General features: G+C 40.1%; 1 protein-coding gene across 1 annotated transcript in view; it reads right to left on the bottom strand.

The window, feature by feature from the left end:
- Nucleotides 1–7,179: 7,179 nt before the first annotated feature.
- The window catches only part of col7a1 (collagen, type VII, alpha 1), a 73,076-nt gene continuing 62,371 nt past the window's right edge, over nt 7,180–17,884 (bottom strand). The window contains exons 105-119 of the mRNA XM_068314822.1: nt 17,778–17,858; nt 17,235–17,288; nt 16,888–16,941; nt 16,757–16,819; nt 16,617–16,679; nt 16,372–16,488; nt 14,274–14,351; nt 13,812–13,865; nt 13,548–13,596; nt 13,345–13,353; nt 11,425–11,508; nt 11,010–11,135; nt 10,055–10,210; nt 9,367–9,549; nt 7,180–9,291 (exon numbers count right to left, since the gene is read on the bottom strand). Coding sequence (XP_068170923.1) covers nt 9,263–9,291; nt 9,367–9,549; nt 10,055–10,210; nt 11,010–11,135; nt 11,425–11,508; nt 13,345–13,353; nt 13,548–13,596; nt 13,812–13,865; nt 14,274–14,351; nt 16,372–16,488; nt 16,617–16,679; nt 16,757–16,819; nt 16,888–16,941; nt 17,235–17,288; nt 17,778–17,858 — 1,200 coding nt within the window. The 3' untranslated portion in view covers nt 7,180–9,262. The remainder of the gene's footprint in view (nt 9,292–9,366; nt 9,550–10,054; nt 10,211–11,009; nt 11,136–11,424; nt 11,509–13,344; nt 13,354–13,547; nt 13,597–13,811; nt 13,866–14,273; nt 14,352–16,371; nt 16,489–16,616; nt 16,680–16,756; nt 16,820–16,887; nt 16,942–17,234; nt 17,289–17,777; nt 17,859–17,884) is intronic.

Here is a 17,884-nt window from a genome sequence, read left to right as displayed (position 1 = left end):
CTATTGTAAGATTTCTTACAATAGAGAGGAAATCAGTCAATCCCAGGAGGGGAGGCAGAAAGTGGGGGTGGGGGTACATATGTAGAGAGGAGAGGAGGTGAGAAACTAAAAAAATCTCAGGCCATTAGTAGTTTGAGGATAAATTGAAATAAAGCAGAGGCTGTTGAATGACAGCAAGGAGAGATGAGAAATGGCATATGCTAATTTTGGCTTCTGCGCTTCAGATTTCCCATGAGGGCCTCCAAATAATGCTGATGCATGTGACACCCAGGTGGCCTGTGTTTATCACTGCCGTAATGAAAAGAATATGCTAATAGCTGACTCATCTGTGGATGAAATTTTTAAAAAAAAAAGTAAACAACACCTTTGCAGCAATCTTTAAGTTTTTGGAGGAGTCGGACAGGGGGGAGCAGAGAGAAAATACAAAGAAGAAGCAATGAGTTGTTCTGTGCAAAATCTTGATAATTAGACACACTTTAACATACAGGCAATGCCTCCATGGCATTGAAATTACATTTATCAAGGCCTCTTTAGATACAGAGAATTTTCAAAAGACATTATCCACAAATCTGCCACATAAAATATGAGGTGAGCATAGATAGCAGCAGTGTTTAATACCCATTTCTAATTGAAACTGCTTCAGTACTGCCAGCAGCCCAGAGGGGTTAATGCAAACGCTCAGATCAATGAATGAGTAAATGCTTCAACTGGTACAACCGTGAGTTTCTAAGTGAAGGACTGACAGGACAGAAACTTGTGATGTCCCATTCACACTCACAAATCTTAGGAGATAACCTAGAGAACTCTCAGGGTCAAAGAATCAGGGAAATCTGCTGTGAAAAGCACACACAAGCTTTACACTAATCCCATAGTGCCTGCTTTTCATTTTTGTCCTGACTCTCACACATGTGCTTATAGATGAGAAGCTTAAAACAGTGCTTCCAACATCTTGTTCAATAGACAGACATGTTCAAAAGCGTATAGCAATAAAATTTAGATTGAAGATACATGTGAAGTATATGCTCAAATGGCTCAGGGAGTAAAAGCCAGTGTGAGCACATTTCTAGCATGTTTCATTGCTACAGCAACAGCCTTTGTACTTGTGGAGAGAAGTGGGTGGCAGAAAAAAGAGCAAGATAGAGAGGAGTGACATGCAGAGAGGGGGAGAGAAAGAAAGAGACCTCTGCATGGTTTTTCTTGGTGTGGTTTTACCAATGACACTCTGCCAGCCTGAGGCCCTGGGGCTTTAAACAGTAAAGGTCACTAAAGAGTAAAAATGAACAGCTCCTGAACGTACAGTATTTGTGCAGATTCTGCACATCTGACGGCAGTTCTGATTCACACAGGCAAGGGGCGCCACCACTGAGAAACATGTGTTAGGTCCTCCACAGGACCATGGTAGCTGTGAAATACACATGAGGACTTGCATGTTGAAGGAGAAGGGGGGTTCAATCCCCACTGTATTTAAATGACAAGTGATTGAAAAACATGCTGACGTATTGTGATATGGGCTAATAGAAATAGAAGTCATTTGACTTAGCTCCACTTGCAACACTAACATTTTTACAATGAGGAGAAAAAAATCTCCCCATCTACAGTATATATTTGAATAAGCTCACTTCAAAAAGTCTCACGCTGTCACGTTGTCACCAACTCCACCCACTACTTGTCAATCAAGCGCCAAAGCAATCATGACGCCCAACCATTCACGGCACATCTGCCAGAAAGAATCACGTGAACAATACGGTGTAAGACATCTGTTATGTTAGAAGAAGGAATAACCATACATGGACTTCCCAGTTAACTAAACTTTAGAGTGTCACAACTGTTCCAACAATTTTCATGTTTTGAGCAGAGTCCAAACAGCAGGAACAACACAGAAAACGGCAACAAATTTTAGCTGGCAAGCACAAACAGTCTTTCCAGCTATGGTTTCCGTTTGGAATGGGACAATCAAAGTAGTATCCAAAATGCTCCTCGGGAATCTGACAAAAACGCTCTTTAAGTAACTACATACAGTTCTGTTCATGTATACAGAACTATCACTTCTCTAAAAATTTTGACAGGTCCCTTTTCCTTTAATGTTAGCTCCTAATCCCTATCTCACGATTGGTTAGCTTTCTTTCTCCAGTTAGCCTGCTAACATTCATCTACGGGTTTCACATCCATCCATCTTCCACCGCTTATCCGTAGTCGGAACGTGAAGGCAGCAGCTTCAACAGAGAACCCCCACAGCCACGTTCAGATTACAGTTCATCCAGCGGTTTCTGACCGGACCAGCAGATCTGACGTGTAGAGAAGTGGCCTGACCCTCCAGCAGCTGGTGGACAACGCCGGGCCAGCGTTGGCGGATGCCCAGGATGCCCTGTGAGCTCCCTGCTGAACATCCAGTCCACCAGGGTGGCTCAGAGGGTGCTACAACTGTGGAAGCAAAGACTCTCCATGAAGGAGAGAAGCCTCCTCCTGGACTATAGTACAGGGACTGTGCCGGACAGCAAAGATCCTTTCCCTGAGGTCCACATCAGTCCCCTGTTTGGAGGACTGGGGGGTCCTCTCCTCGGAGATAAATGACAGATCAGCCTGCACACGGCCAACAAAAAATACTGTACAAACAATGTGTAAAAGTAATCAACAAGAGAAGCCTGTGTGACAGAGCACCCACTACCTGGGCCAACAGGATGACGGGAAATGGACCTGACCCACAGTGGAGACTTCTGTACAAACCTCCCCTCAAGAAAAAAACAGCCGACCTCCAGTGGAGGATTTTACATGGTGCCATCGGTTCCAATGCTTTTATCTCTGTTTTTAACCCTGCGGTGTCCAGCCAGTGTCCCTTCTGTCCCCTTCGTGAAACAGTCTTTCATGCTTTCAGTGAGTGTAGGAGACTTGCAGTGCTCTTCACTCTTCTAACGAATGTTTTTAATTTGTTCAGTGAAAATTTTAGTATCAGGAAATCCATCTACGGTGCTGCGTACAATAAATCGAATCAAAGAAAGTGGCAGCTTTTAAATTTTGTCTCTGGAGAGACAAAACTCGCAAATTATGTGACCAGGAAGAGGAGAATTGAAAACAATACTGTTCAAGAAGCAGCTACTGTTTTTTGCTGTAACATCAGATGTCGCTTAAAACTAGAATTTGGTTTCTATAAAATGACAAAAGACCTGAATAACTTTAGGAACATCTGGTGTTACAAAAATGTCCTATGCACTTTAGTTGATGACCACCTCACTTTTACAAACTTCCTATTATAATGCACTAAGTTTTATATTATATTTCCTTTTGTTTATTGGTGTTTAATGTTTTTGAATGTTTAGTGTTTTTGAAATTTCATCCAATGAAAAATTGTAAAATGTTCTAAATGTTCTAAATGTGATTGGAGTTTTTTTTGCAAAAAATCTTCTTCTGAAGCACTTTAGTGCTTCATCTAATGTAAAATTGTAAAATGTGTGAATGTGATTAAAGTGTTTTTGCAAAAAAAATAAATCTTTCTTTCCTTCTTTCTTTCTTCAGTCGGACCGGAGTCCACCACGGTGTTTGAGGGTTACCGCCCCTTGAGGCACTCAAGACCTTGAGACCACAGCTCTCAGCTGCAGCTTCAGCAATGGAAGCTTTGAACATCAACCCTATGGAGGCTGCCCCCAGCCTCCATAGGGATGTACGAGAAACTCCTTCGGAGGTCTGAATTAAAGGCCTCGCGGACAGAGTGCTCCTCCGGATGTTCCCAGTTCACCCACACAACTCGTTTGGGCTTACCAGGTCTATCCAAAGTTTTCCCCCGCCAAAGGACCCAACTCACCACCAGGTGGTAATCAGTTGACAGCTCTGCCCCTCTCTTCACCCAAGTGTCCAAAACACATGGTCGAAGGTCAGATGATACGATCACAAGATCAATCATTGACCTCTGACCCAGGGTGCACTGGTACTCATTAGAAAAAACATTAGAGAAAGCCAAAAACGAGAACTTATTATAAAACAAATTCAGGCGAGCCTTACATTTACACATAATTTAGCGTAGTGCAGATTTTTGAAGGGTAGTCTTGAGTCATAAAATCAGTGTGTGTGTGTTTGATTGTTCAGAGAAAGAAAGTCCTTAGGCGACCCAGAGAGGTAGCGGAGAGAATATCACATTAATTAAGGTTATTTAACCTCCCCTTGTGTCATAGAAGTTTGCAATCAGTTTTCAAATAAGAACCCCACAATCATCGACAAACACACACACACACACACACACACACACACACACACACACACACACACACATACACACACGCGTGTACAGTTCAACAGAAATAATGGATAAACCAGGTAACACTCATGTCTGTGACACCAGGGTGATATAAATGATGAAAGGAAGAATGTCTTGAACTCAATGAGGAAAATAGTTTTTAAATTAAGTTTAGTTGTGAAGATCAGGATGCCCTCACATTAACAATTCCTCCTCTCACCCTCCTCATCACCAGGTCCAAGCCTCTCACATCCTATTTTAACCAGTTTTCAGTGATCTGTCATGCCTCGAGTGTTCTCTCTCCAGCTTTAATTCTTCACCGCCTCATAAGAATTTCTAGGTAAGTTCGCTCAGGAAGACTAAACCTTGCACACTTGGATCCCAGCATTGCAATATTCACACCTCTCATGCGGTCTTAGTTTACTGCCATCACATTTTTATTTGGTTATCATCTGTTCACATCAGCCTTCAGGTCTCACCACCTCCACCAGCTCCTTGGTTGGAAGCATCTCATTTGTCTAACTACTTTATTTGGTAATCTACCATGCGACAAAACTTTGTTCCTTTTTGTTCCTCATTAAGATGAAGCTCAATTCAATTTTCTGTCAGCTGTTCTCACCGTCCTTCACTTATTCAAAGGTTCAGTAATTTTGTAGCAATCCTGTCCTAGAAGAGTGGAGGTTGTTACAGCAGCTTGTCAAATGGAATGAGATGACTAAAAGCAGAATATGGCTCCAATAATTTGGTGGCCACATATTTATGTCCACGTGATTTGTATGTACATACGTTTTATTTTTCAAATTATCTGAGCTTGAATGAAGCTTTGAAAAACAAATTAGAAAAGAAATAATTTTATAACTACTGTACATTGTACTTATAATTATAACTAATTATATCTATATACTGTATATATACAGTATACTATATATATATACTGTATATAGATAGATAGATAGATAGATAGATAGATAGATAGATAGATAGATAGATAGATAGATAGATAGATAGATAGATAGATAGATAGATAGATAGATAGATAGATAGATAGATAGATAGATAGATAGATAGATAGATAGATTAGATAGATAGATAGATAGATAGATACAGAGAAATACAGAGAAAGACAGAGAAAAACAGAGAGAGAGACACACACACACACACACACACAAACACACACACACACACAAACACACACACACACACACACACACACACACACACACACACACACACACACACACACACACACACACACACACACACACAAGCCGGAAACCGTGGAAATTCCACGATAAGACAATATTATCAGACTTTCCCACATGAGAAAACGTTTGGTTTCTTATGTACAGTCTGTTTGCATTATATGGCAATAGACATTAAACAGAAAATAGAGTATTTTTTGTGGTGACAGCAGTTTATTTAATTCCACGATGCTCAGGAGTTCTTCTTCACATGATTCCTTCTGGCAAATGCGCTGTGATTGGTTGGGCGCTTGATTGACAGTAGTGGGTGGAGTTAAAGCGTGACACTGTGATGTTTTCAAGTGAGCTTATTCAAATATATAGGTGAGGAGATGGTATTTTCCATTTCATATTTAGGTCAAATAGTTAGGTCAAGTAGTTAGGTCAAATATTTAGGTCAAATTTTTGCAAACATTGTTACAAAATTCAGAATTTGTACTCAACAATTTCAAGCTAAAGAAAAAGAAATGGAATATGTAATAATTTAAATTAAATATCAATTAAATGTTTCATGGCTTTGAGTAATTTTTAATAAATGACATGCACGACAAAGAATGTCAGCAAGAACACACTAAATTTGTGCTCAGACATTTGTTTCACCACAACTCGCACAACTCAGGTGATGTTTCATGTGATTATTATTATTAAGTAAAGAGAACACATATACAGTATTTAATTTTGTTGGTGGGGGCAACTACACCTACTTATCATAATTATGTATATGCATCTAAAAATACTGAGTACATGATTTTCTGATGTTTTGGTGGATACATAACAAATACCATCCCATAACAGGATACACACCCATTGTTACTGTATCACTATCTTTACTATATGATTATTCTGTTAATTTAGTTATGTGATTGTGCTAAAACACAACACAATGCCTCATTCTGTTTCTCACCTCCACCTAATTTGCTTAATTCCTAGCATGTCTACACCACCCACGCCTCAAACCTCCCTGCTACACTCATTGTGACAACTTCATACCATTCTCTATGTACTGTACCTGTCCCTTAGGCTGTGTCTACATAACAGACAACAGGAGCATACTGAGCTAGTGGGAAAATCCTCCCTGAATGTAAGACAATGAATGTAACTTCAAATGTGCCTAAACATGTAAAAATAAGCAAATTAAAGGAATTAATGAGATACTGTACACACTTTTAGGGCCCTTACCTAACGTGTGTCATTTGATTCAACTCTCTTCAGTGGATTTTGACATGTTGACAGATCTTACGAAACAATGATACATGACATAAAAAAGAAATCTTGTTCTTGCCTCAGCGTAAGTGACAGAAGATTATGAGAGGAATGACAGACTTGTGTCAGGCCTGTTGAGGTGTGATGCTGCAGATACTGAGTCAGTACGTCTTCATCAGGGGAAATCAAGCAAGAGCAGAGAGCATGGAAAATCAAGGAAGGAGTCATGACCAATAGGCAGAAAATGCTCTCATTAGGAAAATGATGACATTAAAACATCTTGATTAGTCACACACGCACGCGCACACACACAGATAATGATATTGTATGTCTTAATTTCCATTATCCTCTTTACTGAAAAGGATTGCAGTGAATTTTCATCAACAGAAGTACTCATTGTGTTCAGTTCTGTAATTAAGACCTTATTTAATTTTAGTTGTCAAAGAGACTAATGAGAAGGTCCTGGGTTGACAAGTGTAAGAGATTAACAGATAAAATCAGAGAACAAACTGAACTTGTTTTTGTCAAACAACAGGTTTATTAGAAATGCATAATTAAATGTTCCATAATTCTATAGAATCAAAATAGTTCATAAAAGCAAAACATTTCATCTCCAATAACAGAATAAAATGAGCTCAGGGTAGGTAAACATGAAATTTTGATCAGAAACACATTTTTCCCAAACAATAAAAAACAAGCTTATGTACAAAATAATGGTGGAAAAATGCTTGATTCTTCATATTTAATACAACCTCTATTCACAATGGTCATCCAATCATAGCTCTGCCTGCATAGTTGCCATCTAATGAAACAACATTTTATTTGAGTGATCAGGGGTTCAGTGGCCTTGTTCATTCTCTGCATTATCAAGTCACATTGTCAAGGCTTGGTGGGAGATGAGTGAGCTGATTTTGACTACGCTATAGAACAAATTCAGCATAAAGACTGCATGCATAGAAAACAAAGAAGAAAAAAATGTTTAATCCCAAAGAGCACAGTAAAAAGGATTAAAAGATTACAATTATGTTGAATGCTTTAATTATGTTGTTTTATTTTCTGCTTTTAGAATGGATCCATTTACTTATTGTTTGTTTTTTATTATTTTGATGATGTTAGCAAAAGGAAAGCTGTTGATATGCTCCAAATTTCAAATTAATTCAAGAATTCTTGATAATTTGGGATTTATGGCACGGTGCTTTATATTTTATTAAAGTTCTAATATTGTGATTTTACAAGCAACAATACTGAATCCTGAATCATTTGCAACCAAACTGACTTGTATTACTTTGCAGAGAGCCAAACTACAAATATTTATACCGGTGACTTCTGTTGAGCGGTAGAAACATTTTGTTGAGAAAACCATAGAAAGATTTTGAGCAATGAAGCAAATAATTCCAAAGCCCTTAAGTTGGAACTCACTCGGAGCTTAAGCCATTTTTCTGCTTACACAGTGACATGAAACTTGATTTGACACATGATGAGGCACTTGGGAAAAATCTCAATTGATTCATTGTTAATTTTATGCATTTACATTAAAAGGTAACATTTTAAATGTTTTCCATCCCATCATTTGCTATTTGCCACTAACGATGACTGTCAGCCTTTCAACACTGTGGTGACATAACCTGAATCTGCTTGTCTCAAATTTAGCTGCAATAACGCTATCAAAAATGAAAAAAACAAACAAACAAATACAGTATATTACTAAGACGGAAGAGTCACTTGGTAATATGAACATTAAGACTTTAGGATATTGAGCCAACATGTTTAGTTCCCAAACAGATATCTTTATAGCAAAGGAAGTTTAAGTAGAATATTGTTATCTATTAAATTGTTCAATGCACTGCCTGCTGATTACATTGAATCAAGACAAAAAAATGTTAATTAATGTTACAAGCCAAAGGCAGTGTACAGATTTACTGCTGATCACATAGCATCAGAGGCTTATTAGTATTCCATTACACTGACTTTAAGTGAATAATACCCTCAGAGACTCAGTACAGTTATGCAATATGGATGCAGTGCTTTAATGGTTACAATCTGTTTAAGATGGGAAAATGGTCCTGTTACCCTGAGTAACATTTATCTGAATCCTTTTTTAAACACCTTTTCTGTCTTCAGTCAGTGCTGAAAAATATGTATTGTGTTCCTTAGATATATAGTAGCTGTATATTATTCTGAACAGACCTGATGATGGGCTCCACAACGCCTTCAACAGCAGCACAGACTTGTAACTTGACTCGCAATCATATCATTTGTCTCACGCAGATGTTAGCTTTCATTATTTGTATGCAACATGAAATGGATAAAAGTCCTGAAGTGCTTCAAAAATGTTCGTTCCAACAAAGAATAAAGTATTGTGTTAACCTAAAAAACCTATTGTCCTTTTATATTTTATTTAAGTATTTATTATTCTTTTTAGAAGATAAGCACCATGTTACCCCCTCTGAACCATAGGTTTCATTTTGGCTGGGTTTACAGAAATAATAAATAAACAAAAGCAAATCTTGACCACAGACATCAGACAAAATATTGATCTATAAAAGCAACACCAAGGCCAGATTTCCTGTGGCTGAGGAGGATTTAGTCACAATCACCGAGATTTCTTCAAACGAGAAGGACCTGCATGACAGATTAAGGGTTAGTATCCACACATACACACAGTGTGTGAATGTGCGTGTGTGTGTGTTTGAGTACCTTCAACCTCCCCAAGACAGACTTCTTCACACTCCTCCAAGTGAAGGAAGCGGTTGCTGTTTCCTTCACAGCCACTGTAGATGAAGGGCCTGCAGGCTTGGACCTGACTGTTGAAATACCATTGCAGACTGTACCGACCACAGGGCCCCTCCTCCATGGGCAACAGGCACACTTCTGCTGAAGCTACACAACACACACACACGCACGCACACACACGCACGCACGCACGCACGCACGGACGCACGCACACACACACACACACACACACACGTCAGGAGCTTACACACATAGAAGGGAACAATGAGAAAAGGCCACGCCAGATGGAAATGAACAAAAAAATCAATGATGAAGAGTATAGTGGCACCCAACACAAGCCTTCATGATCACAAGGCTCAAAACTCCAAAGCAACCAGTTTCTGTCAATGTTTCTCTGTGCTGAATGACGTCAGCTGGAACCTATAGGAAAAGCTCTGATCCACGAGGCTTCTTCAGTCCAGTTGACTTTATTCAATAGAGACTTGCCAATACCTGGAGGAATGAGAATCTCCACAGACATCTTTCATTTGTTCTTTTTGCTTGAAGTAACTCACCATGACCCAGTCTAAGACATGCAGGAAGGGCCAAGCACAAGGAAGGCATAATCATCCTGAAAAATTTCCAAAAGAGGACGACAGAGGAGCTGGTTTACCTTTCTCACTGACTCTCCTCTTGGCCCTGACTGATCCAGACTCAACAGCTTTCTGACCAGCAGCTACTGCGGCTCTCTTCATCCCAACACTGGCCATTTTGGTTTGCTTAACTCTGTCTGTCCTGTCAGTTTTATCTATATGCTTGACAGCCCCACCTGTCAACACACACAGAAACACAAAACTCATACAAACAGATACAGATCGGCACCATAATTAACACATTCAGAATAAATGCAAAGTGAAAATACATTCATGTGGTTGCAGGGGACTGGAGCTTGTGAAGAGTCATAAATTCAGGATGGTGAGTGCTTGAAGGAGGCTGCGTGATTAAATATGCACGAGAGCAGTGCCACAATGTCATGAAATGAGAACAAACCCATACAATATATCTGATACACTGTCCTGGCGGCAGAAACTGGAATGATGTGACTATTCTAGTATTATTATTGTCAGCTAGTATGATCTTAGGGCTATTTATACGTACAACTATCTTCTAACCCACTGCTCCCGATGATCTCGCTTTTGCATTCTATTTTTATTAATGACACAATCATTTCTGTCACTTTTTATGCAAAGCAATGAGTGGAATACTTTGAAAACCTCCCAAGAGAAACTGTATGAAAATGAGCTTTGTTATCTCCTCTTTTAAATGGCTGGATCTCACCAATCTGTGACAGGTGGTGTTCAGTCCCCCCTCCAGTGTGGCTGTTTTGATCTGATAGAAACTCTCAGTCACTTCTGACACAGATAGCATACAGAAAACATGCATGACCTAGTTCTGTTTCAGCTCTTCAGGATTCAAATCTTGCATTTATTTGAGGAACAGCAAACACCAACATGAGTTGATATGTTTCTTTAAGGATCGTGCACAGGCTGTGTTAAGTGGTGCTTGGTGTGATGGAAAATGTGCTTATGAACTACGTGATAGCTTTGACACAGTATAAAACACAATACCATCACTCCCACTTGCAGAGGGAGGGAAGTAGATCAGCTCATCCAAGGGGTCATCGTAGGACTCGATGGAGTAGATGTGCTCGTAGTCGGGGTCATTGGTATTTACCACCACGTGCAACTCACGGCCTGAGAGAACAGCATCACAGGTCAACAGAGCCTTCAGCTCCCTGATGACCCCCTGACCTTCAAATATTCATTTACACAGAACAACACCATCTGTCCTTGTGTGGATATGTTTACAGAAAAAAAAAACGTGATATGTTGGACATCAACACACATGGAGTCCTCGGTTTTCTTGAGAAAACCACCCAGAGTTCAGAGGCCTCCAGACGTAGCACCACCAAGTAAACCTGCTAGACAGGCACGGAGATGGACAGACAGCCTGAAGATGATAGGCAGTGGACAACACACTCACCCGCCTCACCCCTCAGGGCCAGCTGTTGCTCTGGTGTGGGCCGAGCACTGACTGGGGGCTGGGACCGAGGTTGTGGGCCTGAACCTGAGAGAGTTGGATAGGACAAAGAGGCACGAACGAAGACACCAAGGGAGCAGACAGACCAGGAGGGACCACATCAGGTGTTACACAGGAGGGAGGAAGAGGCCAGACAGGTAACATGATGAAAAAGGAAGGACAGCACATCCCGGTAGTAAAACATTCAGCCAACAAAAAACCCTAAGCACCAGGAAATCATTCCCCAATCCAACACACATCACCTAAAAGGATTTACAGTTATGGCAAGACTGTTAACCAGAGGGACAGTCTTCCAAAACCTGCCTTCAATCCTTTAAGGGCTCCAGCCAACTTCTATATGGACTTGTGTCTCCAAGAACATATCAGCTCTGATCCGATAAAAGACAGCAAATTCATCATTACAGACATGGATGTGATGACACACACACACACACACACACACACACACACACACACACACACACACACACACACACACACACACACACACACACACACACACACACACACACACACACACACACGTAAATAATAACAAATCAAACATGAGTTAAATGTTGCTTTTGGTCTCATTTTATGCTATGTTGTTTATTTGTCAGCAGTCCTGTGAAGCTGCGACAGCTGGTTCACAGAACCGTTTTTCTTTAGTTAACTACCTTTAAATGTATAAAAAATCTTAAATATAATACATTTTCATTGACTCATTGATTGCAGTTGAATTAATTTTAACCTCGGGGTGTGGAGGCTAAGCCAAGCTTTAATCCGCTGAGGTATTCCATTGTACTTACATGAATGACGCACTGATGTACTTCCTGGTAATCAAAAGTCTGACAAAAGTCTGACACGCCCAGAAACCTAACCCGGCCAGCATTGGTTCCTCCTTATACCTGAGCACCAACTATCCCCAGGACACCAAGTAAATCATTTAGCTCCTACACGGGGACAAACCCATTAAAAAAAAAAGAATATCTATATATATATATATATATATATATATATACAGTATATATAGAGTGACGTGGACATTCATGAACGTCCACACTGAAGAGTCTTTTTTTGTTGCTGTTAATGGGTCAGCTGTGCGTTCGTTCTCTGCTCAGAAGATCGCCGAGATGTGAATAAAAGATGGCGGATGGCCGAAAAGGCTGCATGAGGTCCGACAGTGACAGTGGCGCTTTTACGTCTAGGTGTAATATGCCAATAACTGTAATTCATAGAGCGTGTGCAGGGATATTTATATTTACTTCTCTGTTATGGTGGAGGGGTTTTATTCACCGAGCACATGCAAGTGCGTGTGCGCACACACACACACACACACACACACACACACACACACACACACACACACACACACACACACACACACACACACACACACACACAAAAGACAATTAAGAAACACTGCATTACGCTTCAAAAGTACGCCCGTTGATTTCTTATTTTTCTTGATTTAAAAAAAAAATTGCCCTGCACCCTGAGCTTAATATTAAAACCCATGAATAAAAAAAAAAAAAAAGCAGTTGGATTGAGATTTAAATACAAGTAAGGAGAGGACAGAAAGCATCCATGGACTATGAAGATATGGCAGGCAGAGATATTTTCAGATCCATCCAGGAGGAACCAGGTCACCAGTGTTTTTCAACATCTTGTTATTTGTTCAAACATTTCCTTCCCACCAGGAAATTAAAATCTAAATGCAAGAATGAAGGCGCATTCACTGACGCATATGTAATATAAAAGATTGACGGTTCCCACTGCAGACTCGGCAGAAGCATATGCGTTATATACCACTGTGACTCATACTAAATCACAGCCCTTCTGTCCACCCTTCTCTGTTGTGCAGCAGCTGAATGATGAACTCACCTCCACAGGCTGAGGATCCAACAGATGGACAGAAAGGGAGGAGGAAGAGAACGGATAATGAAGGTCAGTTTAAAGCGCTATGGCATTGTTTCAGATTCTTTTCTAAGACAATCTTGTAAAGTTTAGTGGAGGCTGTGACTCATGCACTACACTAAACAGTTTGAAGAACTTTATGTTAAAAAATAAATAAATGAAAGACTTACCACAGTGCTGATTCATCTCGGAGCGGACGTACTCTCTGACTTCCTCCTCCTGAACACAAAATAAAAAGAAAACAAAAATAATTACAAAACAATATGCCTTTAATATTGTCTCTGCATGTGTGTGTGTGTGTGTGTGTGTGTGTGTGTGTGTGTGTGTGTGTGTGTGTGTGTGTGTGTGTGTGTGTGTGTGTGTGTGTGTGTGTCTGCGCGCTTTCGGTGTCAGCATCTTGAGATTGAGTCCTGCTGTAGGGCTCCGGCACTGACCGTCATGCCTGGTTCTCCTCTGTCTCCCTTGGCTCCATCTGGGCCCATCTCTCCCTGCAACATGGACAGGAATTAGGACACACCCCAAGCACATTGATTCATCACACAGACACAAGCTTAGGTCAAAGTCCAAGAGAAAAGTTGATCTTAAGGATTCTGACCATCAGCATTCTGTCCTTGTTATTAGATAATAATGTAATAATATGATGTTTTTAAGATGTTATTTTCAATTTCCCATTTTTGGTCCAAATTCAACTGTAAGAGTGACAACGGCTCACAAGAATGAAATGATTTAGAAAAATTGTGAAACATGTGACACTACAAATTTTGCAAGTATTCAAGTGCTGTATAATGTTAACATTTTTATTTAAATGTCATAATCCTTCCAATAATTTCCCAGACACATGTGTTTTCTTCCAAAGCTGTCAAGAAATCAATTAGTATTCTTAGCGTGACACTAACCATTTCACCTCGGTCCCCTGGGATGCCTGGGATGCCACGTGGACCCACAGTCGCCGGACCAACTGGACCTCTCTCCCCCTGACACAGGCAAAACACCATGACAACATTTTCAAATGATTCTGTAGCATTATTAAGACTGAGCAGGTTTCATTTGGCTAATAACTCCCGAACTATACAAAGCACACGTCAAAAATTATGATTAACCTTCTGATGATCCTTCTCCAAATGTATGAATTACGACAAGGAATGTGCTCAATCAGACAATTTCCACTCCATGTATGTTAATTTATAAGGAACACAATAAAACTGTGCTGTTCTAGTTACATTTTGAAGAGAACACTTTTAGCTCAGGAAGGCCCCGAGCATCAGGACCGCCAACCAACGGCCTCATCAGCTCACATTTTGTCACTGGTCCAAAATACAAGAGAAAAGCAGCCAGCACCAGTGTTCTCTCACACTGTAATGAGAATAGTTTTGACTTTATCCATGCAGATTTTACAAGCTGAGCAGCTTCTCAGGAGGCTGTCAGTGTGGCCCCGCTGACAGTGACGCCTAAAGTTTTGAATCCGGTTGTCTTGTTTGCTACTTTCTCACTGTCGACTTAAATGAGCTGAAACATCAGGCCCAACATGTCTAAGCTTGACTGTCCATTTAAATTTCCAGTCCCTATTCTGACTGGTTCAGAATGCCTAATACTAATACTAATACTAATACTAATACAGTGGTATCTCTACTTACGAAGGTGTCTACTTACGAAATTTTCTACTTATGAAATTTCTCAGCAGGAAAATATTACCTCTACTTACGAAAGAAATTTCGACTTACGTAATGTAAAAGCACAGTATCGGCTGATACTCAAATAAAAACACAGTATCGGCTGATTCTCGAATCTCCCACAGGTTCCTGAACGCAACATTGTCATAGCTGCACTGCCATTGGCTATTATCTATTACGTATCTTCCTGGCATCCCATTGGCTAAGAGGGATGCCACTCCACCTCTGTGTGGCGCTAGAACGGTGCTTATGGAGTGTCTCGGCATTCGGCACTCGACCCGTGAGGTAGTCTGGTAGTTTTGCACAAATATAATAACTTTTTCAGTACGTATTCGCTATGGACCCCAAAAAACGTGACGGAGAAAAGAGGAAAAGAAAAGACGAAGAAAAGAGTTTTTTGTCCGTACAAATAAATCAAGAGATAATAGAGGAGCATTGAGAAAGGGATGCATTTGGTTGATCTCACCAAAGAATACGGCTAAAAATCTACAATCGACACGTTATTAAAACAAAAGGACGTTTAAGGCATCGTGAGATAGGAGCGCATGAATCAAAGAGGGCAAAAAACAATGGAGACAGCTGTTGAAAGGTAAATAAACGTCATTATTATTCTTTACTCTACTCTTTGTTTTTTGAGTTATGCACAACTCTCATTTATTGTATAATAATCTCATCGTAACAAGTATTTGTCACATATTTGATGCATTTTTATGCTTTATCAAACATTTAGGTCGGAATTTTTGTGGGCTTGTAACGGATTAAAGCATTTGCATGGAAAACGCGTCTCTAATGTAATTTTCTACTTACGTAATTTCTTCCGGAACCAATTAATTTCGTAAGTAGAGATACCACTGTACTAATACTAATACTAATACTAATACTAATACACTAATACTAATACTGCTGTACATTTCCTGCTACTGCTGTTTCTAAAACTATAACTACTACTGCTACGACTACAACTACATCTAAAATAAGTATTTCACATTAAGTCCGTTAGTCACATCATCCTTCATGTCACATCCCAGTACTTTTCCACCTGCCCCTCCTCCTCCTCTGTTTGCCCGCCTCTTCCTCCTCATCAGGCCAACCCCCCTCACCTGTTGCTGCTGCAGCCTCAAGCTGCCAGTCAACTCTCCATTTATTCTGCTCCCCGCCATACCTTCTTTGCCAGATTGTTCATCAATTATTATTCTGATTGAGCTCTTTTTAATGTTAGCCATTGTTAATACACACAAACCGAGCAGCAGGAAGTTTTGTTAACTCTCTATTTTTCTACTTCTCACCAAAATGTAAAATTATCAGTCAAACTGATAATAGTCACCTTCTGTCCCTGAAGACCCTCTGGACCTTTTGCACCCAATGGTCCCTGAGATCCAGTCAGGCCGGGAGCCCCATCCACACCTCTGGGACCAGGAGGTCCAGGTATCCCTGGTGGGCCCTACATGATCCAGAGACAGTTATTTATTTCAAGTAGGTAGTTGTGCAGATGAATGATTCTGTACACACAACATGTAATTAGCCTAACTCTTAGTTTTGTATGTATGTAAGTTAAAGTAACCAACTCACCCTTTCGCCTTTGTCTCCCTGAGTCCCTTTGGGTCCTCCCAGCCCATCAAATCCGCGGTCTCCCTACACAGACAGACAAAAGGTTGCGCTTTCCACCAGGACGAATGTTTGGTACAAATAAAATATTGAGGAGCACATACCTTAGGACCAATTATCCCCTCTTTTCCAGGTATCCCTGGGGCCCCAGAAGGTCCAAGGTCCCCCTGGAATTCACATAGAGCAGACACTGAGACCTGATGACACCTGTTTTTCTAATATCGATCAGTCATACCTGTTCGCCTTTTCTTCCTGGTAGGCCTGCCCGTCCATGAATACCAGCGTTCCCCTGAACATAACCATAAATTCATTTAAAGTGAATGTACCTTTATTAAATGGACTTAACACACATAAAAAAAGGAATACAGTATCTTTTTTCTTCAGTCGTGTGCACTACCATTCAGCAGTTATATGTTAAGATATTTCAGTTTAATCAGTCACTGTTTGGACAGAAAATACCTGTTGTGAATATGGTAGCAGCCAGTGAGAAAATATCCCCACAAAATTTGATTCATGCTCATTTATTCCTTTGCATTTTTTCCTCTGACTCAACCATATTTTATCTATCTTTCTCAATCACACCTTCTCTCCTTTTGGTCCATCACCTCCACAAGCACCCTTGGGTCCTCGGTCACCCTGGAAACACAGAACTCTGTCATCAACAAAAGTGCATCAAGAGATGTATGAGTCATAAAGCACCCAGACAGAGTGGCCATCTTTACACACTCTGTGACTTCCCACTCTGAATCATTAGATGTTCACTTACTGTTGACACAGACTCAAGTTGCATGTGTTTGAACACAGACAGTTGGAAAGCTGACTTTCTTAATGTAGAATTTTCAGATATCTGTTCTTTATTTTTGTACTTTACTTTGACTTCCTACAGTTTAAAATAAATATTCATACTTGGTTTATATTTTCAAAGCAGATTAGTTACTTTAGAAAAATATTTTTTTGTACTTTTACGTGCCATCCCGAAAATAAATTATCTGAACTTCAATGGAAGTTAAAATAACAAAAAGAAATGATCCATCATAGATAGATCAATCATTGCATACGAGGCATGACAGACAAAAAAACACACAGACACACACACACACACACACACACACACATGAAGAATACCTTGATTCCTCTGATTCCGATCACACCAATCTCTCCTTTGTCTCCCTTACGACCCATCAGTCCATCTTTACCTGATAAACCCTGGAAGACAAATCTGAGGTCATCTC

The sequence above is a fragment of the Antennarius striatus genome, chromosome 5, assembly GCF_040054535.1.
Source record: "Antennarius striatus isolate MH-2024 chromosome 5, ASM4005453v1, whole genome shotgun sequence".
Classification (NCBI taxonomy): Eukaryota; Metazoa; Chordata; class Actinopteri; order Lophiiformes; family Antennariidae; genus Antennarius; species Antennarius striatus.
This window is presented reverse-complemented; position numbering and strand designations above follow the sequence as displayed.